Below are 15,640 nucleotides of genomic sequence, written 5' to 3' on the forward strand. Positions count from 1 at the left end.
TACACATTACAGTACATTATATGTTTAAATGACTTGACTCATCTACAGTTAGCTGTAAATAAAGTGGGTAAAGAAGGTTCAAGAGGACACAGGTAAACAATGTAAGCTTCTTAGCTGCCTCCAAGATCACATTAAACATGGCAATCTGTTTGTAAAATGACAAGAAGGTTCACATCAGGCATGATTTTAACGAGGGAATGACATAACAACATGATGTAAAGCTTGAAAAAGTCGATTTTGCATAATACCCCCCTTTAAGCTCGAGCATGACAGAAATTGTCACTGTCACTCAAAAAGTTTTTGAGAGACAGTGCAGGATTTTAGAAGCAGTTGTGGTGAATAGGTCTGGGCTCATTCTACACATTAGGACATGGTTGGAGTAAAATACATAATTTTATATAATTTTTAAACTCTGTATAGTCCGTTTAAGGTGTTTTCGCACTGTTAGAACCTTTTACAATTCTTGGAGCAGTTTCAGTTCCAGTCCCCCTTTGGAGAACCAGAAACACATTTGGTAATAAATATTTATTTGTTATTAAAAAAAACCCGCTAACTTAAAGCAAGTTAGACTCACCCTGAGTGTTAATTTTGACAGGATATTTTAATTTAGTTTTATTCTTAGTCTTTTGGCAAAAATGTCCTTTAATTTAAATCGAGATTTAGTCGACTAAAGATGCATATGACTAAACTGAAGACAAATTTAGTTGACTTTACACTTCACACACGCTTCTCCCACATGAACAAAGCTCAGAGCTGTTCCTTTGGCAAAGAATTGAAATGATGAGGCTCTTTCAGACTTTCATTCGAAGTTTGGATGATTTTAGTCTCTACTTTACAGTTTTATTTTGTTTTATTTTAGTCGACGAAAATATCTGGGTGTTTTAGTCATAGTTTTAGTCATAAACTGAATTTAGTCCAATTTTAGTCAGCCAAAATATTACTTTGACTAAAATTATGGCTAAATATTTTAGTTGACGAAATTAACACTGCTCACCCTCTGTCATCTTCAATGTGGAGCTGCTCTATGCTCTGTGCATCATGAGCAGAAGGAGTAAAACTCTGTGAATTCTTGTTTTTCTGTAAACTCCCAAAGCCTGCCCATTGCATACTGCAATGCTTTCTCAATTTATTCAATTAATTTTCCATCATGAGAAGTGCGCTGTTGTTCAGTGCAAACACGAGCAGAGGGGATGGGGGCTTCCAGTGACTGAGGAATCTGTCACCTGTGCTTTTTGTGCACACATGTCCCTGTGTTTGGGAGTCTTTTAAACATTACATCATGCCTTTGATTACCTGAGTCGATGCGAGCTTGTCTCCGCGCTGCGCACTCCTCGATGCGCAGTTTGGGAATGCCCTCTGCCACAGCTCTGGCCATGCCGCCCATCTCCTCTATTTCCTTAATGAACTACAGAAAGAAAACAAGAAAGGGCACACTGAATACAACAGATGACAATATAACACAGAAAGTTTGTTTTTGTGTGGGGAAAAAAATCCCTGTTATATATCTAAAATGAAACTAAATGAGGAAAGGAGATTATGTAGTGAATTGATGGTATGCACTCAGCTTCAAATTTATCAATTGCGTTAAATTAAAGCTCATTTTAATCTCAAAAGTTTGATCAAATTTTTGTCTGTTTGTGCGTCATATCTCAACTGCTGTGACCTTTACTAAATGGAAACCTCACAAAAGACTTTAAAATTGTCAAAAAGGCCCCATTGTTGCTCACATGATTAATTTAGTTAAAATCACTGAATAAAGCATTATTAAGACAAAAGAGAATAGCAAGTAGTATAACGCTGTAGTTGATATGAAGCATGCGGCTTCTCATTCTGGCAGTGTTTTGGAGTGAAAATGTGTGAAGGGTTTGTGGTTTTATGGTTTGCATATTCTCCCCGTGTCTGCAAAAATTGTCTCATGTTAAGCGCTTTCTGGCCATGTCTGTGAAAGGCGCTAAACAAATAAAGCTCTTCTTCTTCTTGATGAAAGCTATAATAAGCAGACTCTTAATCCTGTTCCCTATGGGCATGTCTGACTTAATAATAAATACATGTCCACAGGGAAACATGGCAGCTGCAACATCCTCCTTTTTCTCCTAAAGATTCTGAGTCCCACAGGCTTTAGTTGAAATGTTCAGACGGAAAGTCCATGTCACGAGGCGCAGGCAGGAGCAGTGACTGAACACTTACACGACAGACAACATTGGGAGCTTATAATTACAACTCTTGTGATTTAGTTTTGAAAATTATGTTTGCTTTTGACTTTGTTTATGGTTAATGTCTCTATCGACATGAAACAAAGACTGTTACACGTCTTCTCTATCAGCATAAAATAATGAAGTCAAAGTCAATTTCTTGCAGTGTCTAAAAATGTATTGAGGAGGATTGCGAAAAATGCAGGGAAGGAATGTCATTTGACCTTTGTTTGATGAGTTTATACCTTAGATACAGAACAGAAGAGACAACCGGTGTTTCATTCATAGTAATGATCCTAAATGGTCTGTGAAATGAACATGGTTGCTCAATCTCCAAGTACCTGTTCCTTAAAAGGGCAGAATGGTGAGAAGCCCCGGTTACGAGCCTCCAGAGAAATCCAGAGTCTGCCAATCATAGATTTAGGCTTCCACTTTGTAGAGCTAATGTACAAAAACCAGTGTGGCTGAAACTATGACATCCAGCCCAGCATTGTCACATGAGTCATAGCAATTTTTAGAGGAAAAAAAAAACTCTTTGGAGCCATGCTTTTAAGCAGTGCTGGGGAGGTTTAAAGTCACCATTGGATTCCTGTTTACCAAGTGTCTTTTGGAGGGGTTGTATTACAGCAATGTCTGCTCCCCGCCATGAGGACCAAAGAGACCTCACCCATTGGTTTCGGAAAGCTCTTACTATAGGCAAGGGGTGACTCCAGAAGAGTCAATCATGGAAACCAATGGGGACTGTTAGAGGATAGCATTAAATCGTTATTTATCATACTGGGTCAAGCTGTAAAGTCGTACTATCTCTGTCCAAGCCTTGACAGTGGTTTTCAGGCGCCCACTCCCATCTACTGAATGCTTTGCTTGCGTGATGCTCAAGAGGGTATTTATCCCTTTTCTGTGGAAGCATAGACAGACTTGAATAGAAGGACTAGTGCAATGTCTCGAGTTCATGTCTCCGTTTCCCGTACCGATGGTAAATAAACTTCTCCTGTATAACACATCCAGACTGCTGCATATTTTTCATCTATTCTCTCGGACACTATTGTTAATTATCTTAATACATATTTGATCTTTCATCTGTATGGATGGTCACTGTTGATGGATCTGTATCCATGGTTACACATTCCATTCAGAAAGGCTTTGATTGACAGGCCCTGGAGCACTGTGGAGGCCTGTTGCTGCTCAGCACGCCTCTCGGGGGCGGAGTTTCCCACATTTTTTGTCCTTTAAGTCAATATAAAAGGTCAGGAGAGAGTAATATGCAGTCTATGGTTTAGATATTAGTGCCTTTAGCAACAGAAATGGTGCATAAGGGCTCGTCAGTGTCAAAGGCCGTCAAGAAGCAATTACCTTCCACTATGTATTGCTGAAACTGACATCTTGTTGCACTTATTGTCCAAGTGGGCAATAAAGGTAATGTTAAAGTGTTGACAGTATTCAGACACAAAGTGATTTTTGACCATTAGCTGACGCATAATATAGCTGCATTGTTTTGTCCCCTGTCCTTCATCTGTAAAGCACATTGCGGTCACAATGTTCCACAAAACCCTGAGGAATCATTTGCTGCATTTTGCGTCATCTGTCTGTCCCGCTTCCATATCATATACACACAAATGCCCCACCGGTACCTTGAGGGCAGTATTGTAGACATCGTTAGTGAGAGACTCCATCATGTGAGAGCCGCCCCAGGGATCGGCCACTTTGGGAATGCCTGACTCTTCTTGGATAATGATCTGAGTGTTTCGGGCGATGCGGGCGCTCTTGACCGTGGGCAGACCCAGAGCCTCGTCAAAGGAGTTGGTATGAAGTGACTGCGTGCCTCCGAACACGGCGGCCATGGCCTCGATGACGGTGCGGACCACGTTGTTGTAAGGGTCCTGCAAGTGATGAAAATGACGATGGTTGGTTTAAGATGGCTTCTGTTCAAAAGTACGGTTCGACTCTAAATAAAATGGGTACATACAGTTGCGCTCAAAAGTTTACATACCCTGGCAGATTGTTTTTAAATCATAATAAAAAAAGAAAGTACCAAAATGACCCTGATCCAAAGTTTTCCCCTTTTAGCATCAATGACAGCTTGGAGTCTTTTGTGGTAGTTGTGGAGAAGGCTTTGTATATAATCTAATGGTAAAGTGGCCCATTCCTGTTGATCATAAACTTTTGATCATAAACTGGTGATTTTTGGTACTTTCTTTTCATTACGATTTAAAAAGACCGTAATGGCTTCACACAACCATTAACTATGAGTGGAAAAAAAAAACTTTTGTGTTATCTTTCATATTCTTTGAACAATTCTGCCAGGGCATTTAAACTTTTGAGCGCTGCTGTATCTCTGAGTTTTCGTCTTGTTTTTGTCATTTACTTTTAGTCATGACTTAGTTAAAGAAATATTTTTATTTTAGTCTAGTCCGTATCTCATGTCAGTTTAGTTGACTAAACCTAAAATCCATTTAATGAAATTTTCATTGATATTATTAACTATATTTAATGAAATTGCACTGTTTCTTGGACCTTTTGCACAGAAGACAAACTTGTTCCTTTAAATATGAGGCTCTTTCAAACTAAAAGTCTTCCATAATCATAGCCCCTTTTAATTGTTTGTTCATTTTCTTCGTCGACTAAAACATTGGGCAACGCTTCATATTAAGGTGTGCTCATTGAGTATTAATAAGGTACTAATAAGCATTAATCATATGCTTGTATTAACACACTGCTTATTATACTTGTATCTGTTAACATACTAATAGGCCATTAATAATACCCTTATTCATAGCCAACCCTAAACCTAACCTTAACCCTAGCCCTAAAATGATTACTAATGCTTATGTAAGGGAATGCTTATTTTACCGATAATGACCAGCGTTCTATACATTATCCCGCTTATTATACGGCCATTTGCCAACTGAACACACACAACATAAACTTCGTACACTTTTATGAAGGTCGAAAGGTTTATTTAATGACTTCCGCGACAAATAGTTCCCAAAAGTTTGCACGTTGCTTGGCAACGTTTTGCTAGGCTAGAAGCAGCAAGGCTAGTAGCTAGCCTAGCTACTTAGTTGAAGGCGCAGTTGGAGTGGAGAAATGGTGGTGAATCTCTGGGTAAGTTGAAAGTCAGACTCACGCTAACTTCACGAGCAATTCCCCCAACTTCTCTCGCAGTGACGGGGACTACGTACACGCGGAGTGATATGAAAGCACGAACTCCGTTGCCATTGGCAGCGGTCATTATTTTTCTCAGAGGTCCTTTATCAGAAAATAATGACCGGTAGAACGTTGGGAAATCCCATTCAAATCAACGGAGCGTTCTACTTACGTTGTGAAGAGCCGTATAATAATAATACTTAATGAGCACACATTAAACTAAAGCGATACCAGTTCTAAAAAAGAAGGTGGAACTGAACAGTATTTCAATATTGTTTTTAAAAGAACTATCGGAGTTTAAAAAGGTTAAAACTAACTACGAGCCCAGACCTATTCACCAAAACATAGAGACTGCAGTTACGAATAAGACATGGGGTGGCAGTAGTGAGCATAAAATGACCAACTTGCATCTAGTCTCTTTGAATAAAACTTATTTTGATAATGATAATTAGTTTGTTTGTTTTTGCTTTAATTTTTAACACAATATACAATTAATTAAATCTGAGTTTAGTGGATCATTTAGTAAAGGGGTACTCAGAGTAGAAATGAAAAGGGGTACACGAGACAAAAAAGGTTGGGGACCTCTGCACTATATCTGGAGATCTTGGTCATAGTTTTAGGCTCATTAACTCATTTTATTTTAGTTTTATATCACTTTGACTAAAATTATACTGATATTTACACTGATATAGTCTGATTTTTGTGTGTTTGTGTTGACATTGCTGCGTTACTCACTTGTTCAGTGAGGGACCAGCCTGAAGTCTGACAGTGGGTGCGGAGGAGCAGGGACTTGGCGTTTTTCGGCTCAAAGTTTTCCTGGATAAGCGTGGCCCAAAGTTTCCTGCCGGCCCTCAGTTTGGCAATTTCCATGTAAAAGTTCATCCCGATGCCCCAGAAGAAAGACAGTCTGCGAACACACGCAAAGAGAAACTGGTTAGTCTGCCATGTAGCACCTTTAACCATTACGCATGTTGACTCTACATCCATAGCAGCTGTATGTAATGGACATAAAACACACCATTTCAATTTGATTGATCCACAAATGTACAAACTTAAAAGCTTTGGTATTTGCTTTCTTGTAAAATATTTGCACTATGGTCAGTGTATGTTGCACAATGCTGGTCTGCATCCGTCTATAAAGATTTTAAAAGTCATTATTACTTACTGAACCAAAGTGGAATTGGATTTGGGCGGGACTGTTGGACTGTTCTTAAAAAGCAAAAAGCATTCAAGCGCAATATGCTTATATAAAGTCCATATTCGTCTATGTACACTGCAAAAAGTAATTTACTAGATTAGTGTAAAAGTCTAGCCTGGCTAACGCCAGACTAAAATCACAAGTGATATTTAGTCTGGGGACCACCAATTCATTTTCTCGTAGGAGAGGTGTGGTTTACGGGCGCTACGAACGTCTATCATGCGTCTGCACGTAGCCACAGCCAATCGTATCATCGTATCCGATGACGTACAACGTACCTGCTGTAAACTTTCGAGCTAAACTATTTAGAAGACGGCCTAAAGCCCGATCGAAAAATAGTGTCCCGTCATGTTTGATCCGTAAATAAACTTTTTTTTTTAAATCCGTAAATAAACATCTTGCCGTCCCTCCTCGTTCTGTGATTGGTTCCCAAATCCACGCGAAATTTCGGCCATGGCCCCCAGGCTGTTGTGCAGTTCGAAATGATTCGAGCGCACACAGCAGCATGGCGTTAGCCAGGTTAGTAAAAGTCTCAATTTGAGCATAATAATCAATATTTGAGTTATTTTGACTAGTTAAGATGTAATTGGGCATTTCAACTAGATTATTTCACTTGTTCTGAGATGTTTCTGACTCGTTTCAATACATTTTGCCGTTATTTCAAGTAAGTTTCTCTGCCAATGGGGTAAGAACAATGGTCTTGTCCCATTGGCAGTTTTACTTTCTTATTTCAAGTGATATTTTATTTACCATAGAACCAGCCTGAAATGTCCTCAAACTAGCAAAATAATCTTGGTCAGATCAGGAAAAAGGTCGAAATGAGAGAAAACCCTTCAAAACAAGATATATTTCCTCAATTTAAGTCATTTAATGCTTGATATTTACTTTTTGCAGTGCAGTGGTTTGTTTTGGTCTGAGAAAAGAGCTTAAAGCCAGATAAAAACAGAAGCTAAGGGACCTTTCTCCCTGGTATCTCTGTATTGATTCGAGAGTAACGTCAAGCAGGTCTTAAAAGCATGTCTGGGGATTGTTTGTTCATGTAAGGCTATTATCTGTGCAATTGAATGTCGGGAGAAAATAGCATGAAGTGGAGGGAGGAAGTGCGCGACAAATGAGAAGAAACTCAACAGTGGGGCGCTGATTGAGTGTCATGAAGGAAAACGTAATGATGATGTCATGCTGTATGTGTCATCTGAAAAAACTGTTTCAGGGGGGATATCGTGATAGAAATAGAAATAAAATCGCTCTCATTCAGAAAAAAATTGAGGTAACGCGTGGGTGTCTCTTGCCCGAAGACAACAACACTGTCACAGAGTTGGATTTGTTTAGTGGTCAGAGGGTCACATCATAGGTGACATTATTTGACCAAATTAATGGTTAAATGGTGAAAAATCATCAAATATGACTGATGATTGTACTGAGAAAGAAGTACAGCTGCATCAAAAACTACAATTTCTATATGTTTGAGATAAATGCTTTTGTTATTTGACAATTATTTTTATGTTTGGATACATTTGGCCTGATTACAGCATGTGCTACAAAAGGAAAAAGGGTAGTGTAGCAGATGACTACCTTGCGCCCTCTGCTGGCATGTCACTCTAAAATTTGAAACAAGTCTTGGCTGCTTCTGATTTCCTCGAATAATAGCTCCTATGTCCTGATCCTAGCTCCTATCCCCATAAAATGAACCACAATAACGACATGAAGCCACACAAAAAAGAGACGATGATGAAAAGCTGTTTCAGATTTACCTTCCACAGCTACAGCTTCATCACAGAAATAAAAAATGCTCAAATATTCCACTAAAATCCAGCTATATTAACAGACAGTGAGGTGGTTTAAGTTTCTTCTAGGCACTCTTTAAAACAGTGACATGTGACTGTGTTTCCCCCACCTCCTTCCTAATTGACAGCCCTATTCGGACACTTCTTGTCATGGCGGACGGTGACGCACATCCAATTTGCTCGATTCGGAAGCGGCCCTTGTTAGCACTGGCACTAGCCCTGATTACAGAAGTGAAGGCGACTGTATGACATGGACAAAAGTACAAAGAAGTCCAATTGGAGAAAGAAATTGTCAACCACTGGGGTTTACACTCATATTTTTAATTCCTAAAACTTTTTCTGTGTCCAAAAAACTCCGAGACTCATAGTGTTTTATTTCTGTTTCCATCAACAGTGATAGAACAGAACATGAGTGTGATCATGATTGAATATAATTAATTGCATCCTGTTTTTTTGATCAAATAGAGCACAAAATCCTGAATATGTTCAAATCCAGAGCGAGCGAGTGGGCTACGTCCGTCTAAACTACTGTATACAGCTCAAAATAATCCAAAGGCAAAAGCAGTTTAAAAAGCCTAAATATAAATTACTATTTCAGGTGATTACAGTATCTCCTCTGTGAGAAAAAAATATTATCTGTCTTCATTTATATAATTCAACATAATAGTAGAGATGCAACCGATACCGATACTGGGGTTTGAGTATTTGCTGATATCCGATATTTACCGATACTCAGAGACTTTCTTAAAAGAGCCTTTTTCTGAGTGAAAACTGGAATTCACTCTTTCCATTGTAAGATCAATAAAGTCATATTTTATTGTCATGTAACCGATGAATTATAAATTATATCTATGGATAAACTCTTGGATAAACATTTAACAAGGATGACTTTTCTACACTAGATATCCTTGGGTATATGACAGGCTTTAGGCTACATTAATATCAACAACTCACATTGATCTGAACATTACAAATATGTGAGATCAGTTATTTCTTAAACTAAAATACAAACACTTAGCTTCAGCAGTGGTTATTTTATTTTATCTGGCTACTTTAGGTATTCCTATCATAATTTCTGACCCAGCCTTGATTAGCTTTTGTTAGCATTAGCATGCTCCCGCTAGCCGTAGCATGCTATTGCTAACCGGCGGCATTTAGCACATTTGCGGAGATTAAAACGAACTCAGTTTCTCCAGGTTCTTAGCTTTACAGCATGCCCATATTCACTTAGATTTAGGTGGTGAAAGTCATGTTCTTAAATCGTTGAGAGCCAAAACTGGTATCGGTTCAGTGTTGGATATTTGTAGCCGATACCCGATATCATATTTTTTTCCATTATCGGCTCTGATATCCGATAGTATCAGATCGGTACTTCCCTACAAAATGTATGTTAAAAAAATCATGTATGTTAAAAAATCGGCATCTTCTCTTTAATTTCAATTTGTGAATCGATGGATTAGGTGCCAGCTGCTGACAGAGGTGAATGGAGAATATCGAAACAAAATGCAAACAGATGGATGTTTATAGTGAGGGGAAAGAGCTTAGCGAAGGAGAATGGACTAACATAAAAAACACATAACATGTCAGAAAAAGACTCGGAGACACACACTCCGGCTGTATATAGCAATACCAAGTTGTTGTTTTTTAACCAATTACATAACATTGTACCTGGGGGCGAACTCGTCAATGGTTAATCCTGCTTTGAGTCCGGTGCGGCAGTACTCAAGGCCATTAGCGATTGTGTAGGCTACTTCCAGGATTGCATCGGCACCAGCTTCCTGGAGGTGGTAGCCGCTGATGGATATGGAGTTGAACTTTGGCATATGCTGTAGAAATAGAGTAAATGGATGTCAGTGTCGTTAATGGCAAAGTGTTGCTGGAATAACAGTGGTTTCAGGAAAACAAATCATGGGTCAGATTTAAGGCCATTTTAGAGGTTTAGATGCGATATCTTTAAACAAGGCTGTAACCATTCCCAAAAATCGAGGAATGAGGAGACATTTGTATATTTTGACAGAAAAACAGAGTCCAATCAATCAAAAAAGATGAGCAAACTGTATCTTCAATTCTCCGTCTGTGTCTGAGCATTCTCATCTGATTAATTAGTTTGGCAGTGTTGCCGTGGTGACCTGGTGGGAGGCCAGTTGTGGACATTTGGCCTTGGGAAGAGATTTTAATGAATATCAAAGCGTTGAACCGCATAAATCAAGGTCCAGCTGTTTTGATTGATCGGACACTAATTATCTATTGACCTGGGTGAATAACTATGCCCTGAAATATATCTTTTCATGAACATGTCATTATTTTATTTTTTTATGAGAACACTTAAAAAACAACATTTAAGGCCTTTAATTAGGCACATTTCTTTTTAACACTTTTCATACTGCACATTAGTGTAGGGCGATCCATGTAGAGTTTTTACTAAAAGGAAAAGGGGTTTATTGAATTCTATTGATTGACTTAGACCATAGTTTCCCAAGCAGGGGTACGGCGAGCCCTGGAGGAAAAAAGGTGAAATTGAGTAGAATTTCATTTTTACTTTCAAAGAAAAGTTAGTTTTAAAGATGGTTTTCTGTAAAGGCTTTGACTTGTGTTTTAACTATATTTTGAACATAACACGTCTAATGCTTAAAGGCGTATGTGGAAAAAAGAAGATTGGGAACCACTAACTTAAGACTGCTACATAATAAAATTAATTTTCTGAAACAAATTCACTGGTCGCACAATATTGAATGTATTATTCTAATCAAAGTATGGAGATGGAGAAACAGATCTGGGAAAAACAATAAGGAGAAAAATAATTTTGCTAATGCAATTAATTCACACCTAGTAAGTAGAAGGATCTACTCAAACTTTTTTCTTCATCGCATCATATTAACCTCTTAACCCCCACCTGAACCGAGCACATTTTCTCCAGTTTGGCTTTACCCAAATCTAAAAGCTTAAAAAAAGCCTCAAAATAGCAACAAAAAGGTGACAAAACAATGACACAAAATGTGACGAAAGCGCGTCAAAAAAGCAATTGAAAATATGCATTGAAAAAGCAACAAAAAAAGCCACAAAAAGTGACAAAACCATCAACAAAAAAATATAGAAAAGCAACAAAAAGGGACAAAAACATGACAAAAAAAGAGAAAAAAACGCATTACAATCACTTTTGTAGGTCTTAGCTTTCAAACGAGGCATTACACTGTTGCTCTCCAGTTGCAAAGCTTTTAGATTTGGGCAAAACAGGAGAAAATGCACTTGGGTCAGGCCGGGGGTAGATGATCTCTTGACCCTTCTTGTAGGCTATGTTAAGTTCAGATTACCTTCGAAGTGTAGGCAAAAATATCCGCAATGGCGTGCATGGAGGGTTCCGGCGGGAAAATGTAGGTATTACGGACCATGAACTCTTTTAAAATGTCATTCTGGATCGTTCCTGTGAGCTTCGCCAAGGGCACGCCCTGCTCCTCTCCAGTCACAATAAACATGGCCAAAACGGGGATCACGGCGCCGTTCATTGTCATCGAGACAGACATTTTCTCCAGAGGAATGCCGTCAAAAAGCATCTTCATGTCCTCCACCGTATCTATGGCAACGCCCGCCATGCCGACATCTCCGTGAACCCTGGGGTTGTCCGAGTCGTAGCCGCGATGTGTCGGGAGATCAAACGCCACGGACAAACCCTGCTGACCGGCTGCAGAGGAGAGAAGACACATTAACTTTCACTTTCACAGATGTAGCAGACTGAAGGCATAGTGGGGGAAGTGTCTTGCTCAAGGACAGGATCCGGGATTCAAACCCAAACTTCTGGTTATACACGACCCGCTCAACCATTTGAGCCACTGTTGCACCAAGTTGGGTTTTGACGCAGATGCCATTTAAGTGACAAAACATAAAATAGATTGAATAAATTAGATGATGAAAAGTCACACATTGCATTAAAGTTATGACATTCTAAGAAACATTTAACTTCTAAATTGAGATGAAAAGCAGGACTTAAAGAGACTAGATGCAAGTTGGCCATTTTATACTCACTACTACCACCTCAGGTAATGCATGTAACTGCACCTTCTATATTAAACGCGTGCATGACAGTACTTCGGACCCGAAGTAACAATTTTTTTTAGTGACGGTGCAGGATTTTAGAGGCAGTTGTGGTGAACAGGTCTGAGCTCATTCTACACATTAGGACATGGCTGTAATATATAGGTGGAGGAAAATACATAATTTTAACTCTGTATAGTCCCTTTAAAAGTTATGTCAAAATGCAGATGCTTTTGTCTGGTTTATGTTTAATGTCTCTGTAAAAGGTTGCGTTTACACCATCCTAAACAAAAGAGAATTTAAAACTGAGTTGGTGGAGCCAAGAGCTCTATTCTTGTTGCTATGGTAACAGTCAAAATGATCAATTTTCAACTTGGTTTATAGTTAATATCTCTGTAATGGCAGGACCTATCCATATGAAACAAAAACTGACCCGAAATTCAATGTTTTCTCTTTAAGAATGCATGAACTCAAAGGTGTACAAAAGGTGAATGTGGCAGGTTTGTGAATGCAATCACCTCCAAATAATAATGATATTCAACATTCGTATGGAGATTTCTTTCCAAAACCCTCTCTTTTCCATTGAGTTGTTCAGGCCCCTGCTCCATCTGCACTCACTTTATAAATAAAGCTTGATTGGTGTATTGAATGTCTTGAACGCAACTTATTTCTGAGCCGAGTGACATGAAAAAAAAATAGCTCAATACATTCTGTGTCTGCATAGAACAACTAGTTTCGGGTATTTTCTTCTTCAACAAGCGTTGAAGGTGACAACGTTTCATATAATGGACAGCTTTTTCTCCCTCTGCCATCATCACAAACACTAAATAACCTGCTACCTGCCATTTGCACATTTCACATTTCCCGGAAAAAGAAAAAAAAACAATCCTAGTCTGTGAATGTCCCCTCACTGACGATGGCATTCTGATTCTGAGAACAGACACAATTGTAGACACCTTAACAATGATCGTCTTCAACATCGATTGTCTTCAGAGAAAATGCTGCATTGTTGCTACAGTGTGAACCTGTCTCTCGCCCTCTATGTGAAGTTCTGATCACCATTCCGTAAACTCAATGAGCCCAAACCTATTCAGTACAAGGTCAAATGTATTATTCCGGTCCTTTGATGCACCTTGTTTAAAATAAATATTAATTCAGCTACAGTGTTCACATCAAAGGAGGGGATTAGTGGCAAAAACAGCTCAGTAAGTTGTTTGTCTTGGGCAAACAGCTTTGCATTTACAGAGAAAACAATAATTAATCTGGCTTTTTAAGAATGTAAATTAAATACCTTTGATGTTATCCCTATAAAACTTGTTGCTCTCCTCCACCGTGCTGAAGCCGGCGTACTGTCTGATTGTCCAAGGTCTGTAAGTGTACATGGTGGGATAGGGCCCTCTAGTGTAGGGGAACACTCCTGGGAGCTCATCTGCAAAGGGAGCCGAGTCCGCTTTAGTGTACACCGGTTTGATATGAATCCCCTCGGGCGTGCGCCAAATCAGGTCTTCGGGGTTCTTTCCCTTCAGCTGTTTCTTCGCCAGGCTGGCCCACTCCGGATGGACCTCGGACTGATCTCGACATCTGAGGCTGGTGTGGAGCAGGGAGCAGGGAGAGTTCGAAGCGGCGATGGAGGCTTTGAGGAGGCGGCGGGCGGCTATTGCTCTGTGTGCCGACAACATGCTGACTGCAACCCCTCAGACAAGCATGGACCACTGAAACAAAGAGGAAACATTTAAGACCTGTGTATCGTTAGAAAACAGACAATAGTTCCCAAAGTGGGGCAACTATAATATGATGAAATTATCTAAAATAATATGAATGTAAAAGAAGGCCAGAGCATAAACTTGGATACCCTGCAGAATAATGTCTCATGGCCCCCAAATATAGCAAGTATCGCAGCTTTAAACGCTTTTCTTGGCAAGAGTCTTTCACTTATAGATTAAGGGATTTAAACCCTTTCTTCCTACAAAAGTCTTCCAGAACTTAGAGATTTCTAGGCTGTTTTTCCTGGACTTCTGTTTATCCACAGACCTTCAATAAAGTTTAGGGCAGGAGATGGTGAATTACATGGATTTTCATATCTATAAGGAGGTCGTGAATTATGACATGATCTGAACAATGGTATTGGCTGTCCACTAGAGCAGTGTTTCCCAACCAGGGTCACGGGGACACCAGCAGGTACACGGGCACTTAGCAGGGGGTACTTGGAAATATATCGGATCTAAAAAAAAAGATTACACTGAACGGTATTTCAATGTTTTTATTATTTACTTCTAATCAATGATCATTTGCAGTAATGGGCATTTATTTCATTGTGTTTTTGCAAGTTAATAATACACACATTCATATAGATATATGCACAGACACTGGTTGGTACAGTGTCTTGCCCAAGGACACAAAAGCAACATGTAGCCTCACCAGTAAATGGTAAGACTACATGGGTGATAAGTGGGTGAAACATCTCCAGCAACTGGACAACTTTTTATGAAGACTGAAGAGGCAGATGTTTGCAAAGGATAAGCAACATGGATTTCGACTAGCCCACGTCACTCTTTTTTGTGCATTTCTACAATAAAAGACAAAGATTGATAGCTTTCTTCAGTGACTATTACATTGATGAATGATTGACGTTTTTTTTTTTTTTTGCAGTAGCATGGAAATAAGTCGTTTTTATTAAATGTATAATAATATTTAAGAGAGGAGTGAACATAACAGAGCTGCGCACACAGGCACTTTGGCTAACTCTGGTCGTCAAATAACTTAGCTATTCACGCCATCACCGAAATACCGTGACCACAAACTGATAGAATCCAAATTACTAAAAACATACGCAGCTATTTGTCTCATATAATAGAATTTCTGACCTTGTGGTGAGCTGTTTCTGGTTTGCAAAAGGCGTGCTGTAGTTTAGCCAATGACGTTTCATAACATTGCGTTTTATCCAATCACAGAGCAGCTTTCAGGAACGACCTTTCACCCGCAACCCGGAAGTAAATAGTTGACAGAAAATGTATTATTTTCACGGAATTTGTACATGTTACTTTCAAATACAAGCTTATAAAGGCTTGCGTACGATGTCTGGTCGTTTATAAATGCGTGTACTAGAAATAAAATAAAATAAAAATTAATAATAAACCTCTACGATTAATTTTGTCACTTTTCATGCATTTTTTTTTAGACATGCATTAACATATTTAAATATTTTTACGGTATTTCCATTATTTCTATACGGTATTTCAGCCTTGATTTTTTTGTTTAAGAGTAACTGACGATTTATTAATTTAGTGTTT

General features: G+C 39.0%; 1 protein-coding gene across 1 annotated transcript in view; it reads right to left on the reverse strand.

Moving 5' to 3' along the window:
- The window catches only part of mmut (methylmalonyl CoA mutase), a 30,318-nt gene extending 15,012 nt beyond the window's left edge, over positions 1–15,306 (reverse strand). The window contains exons 1-7 of the mRNA XM_079572710.1: positions 15,215–15,306; positions 13,642–14,062; positions 11,633–12,000; positions 9,990–10,147; positions 6,075–6,246; positions 3,824–4,072; positions 1,294–1,405 (exon numbers count right to left, since the gene is read on the reverse strand). Of these exons, the coding sequence (XP_079428836.1) occupies positions 1,294–1,405; positions 3,824–4,072; positions 6,075–6,246; positions 9,990–10,147; positions 11,633–12,000; positions 13,642–14,029 (1,447 nt within the window). The 5' untranslated portion in view covers positions 14,030–14,062; positions 15,215–15,306. The remainder of the gene's footprint in view (positions 1–1,293; positions 1,406–3,823; positions 4,073–6,074; positions 6,247–9,989; positions 10,148–11,632; positions 12,001–13,641; positions 14,063–15,214) is intronic.
- Positions 15,307–15,640: the final 334 nt, after the last annotated feature.

Source organism: Gobius niger (genome assembly GCF_951799975.1).
Source record: "Gobius niger genome assembly, chromosome: 15".
NCBI lineage: Eukaryota > Metazoa > Chordata > Actinopteri > Gobiiformes > Gobiidae > Gobius > Gobius niger.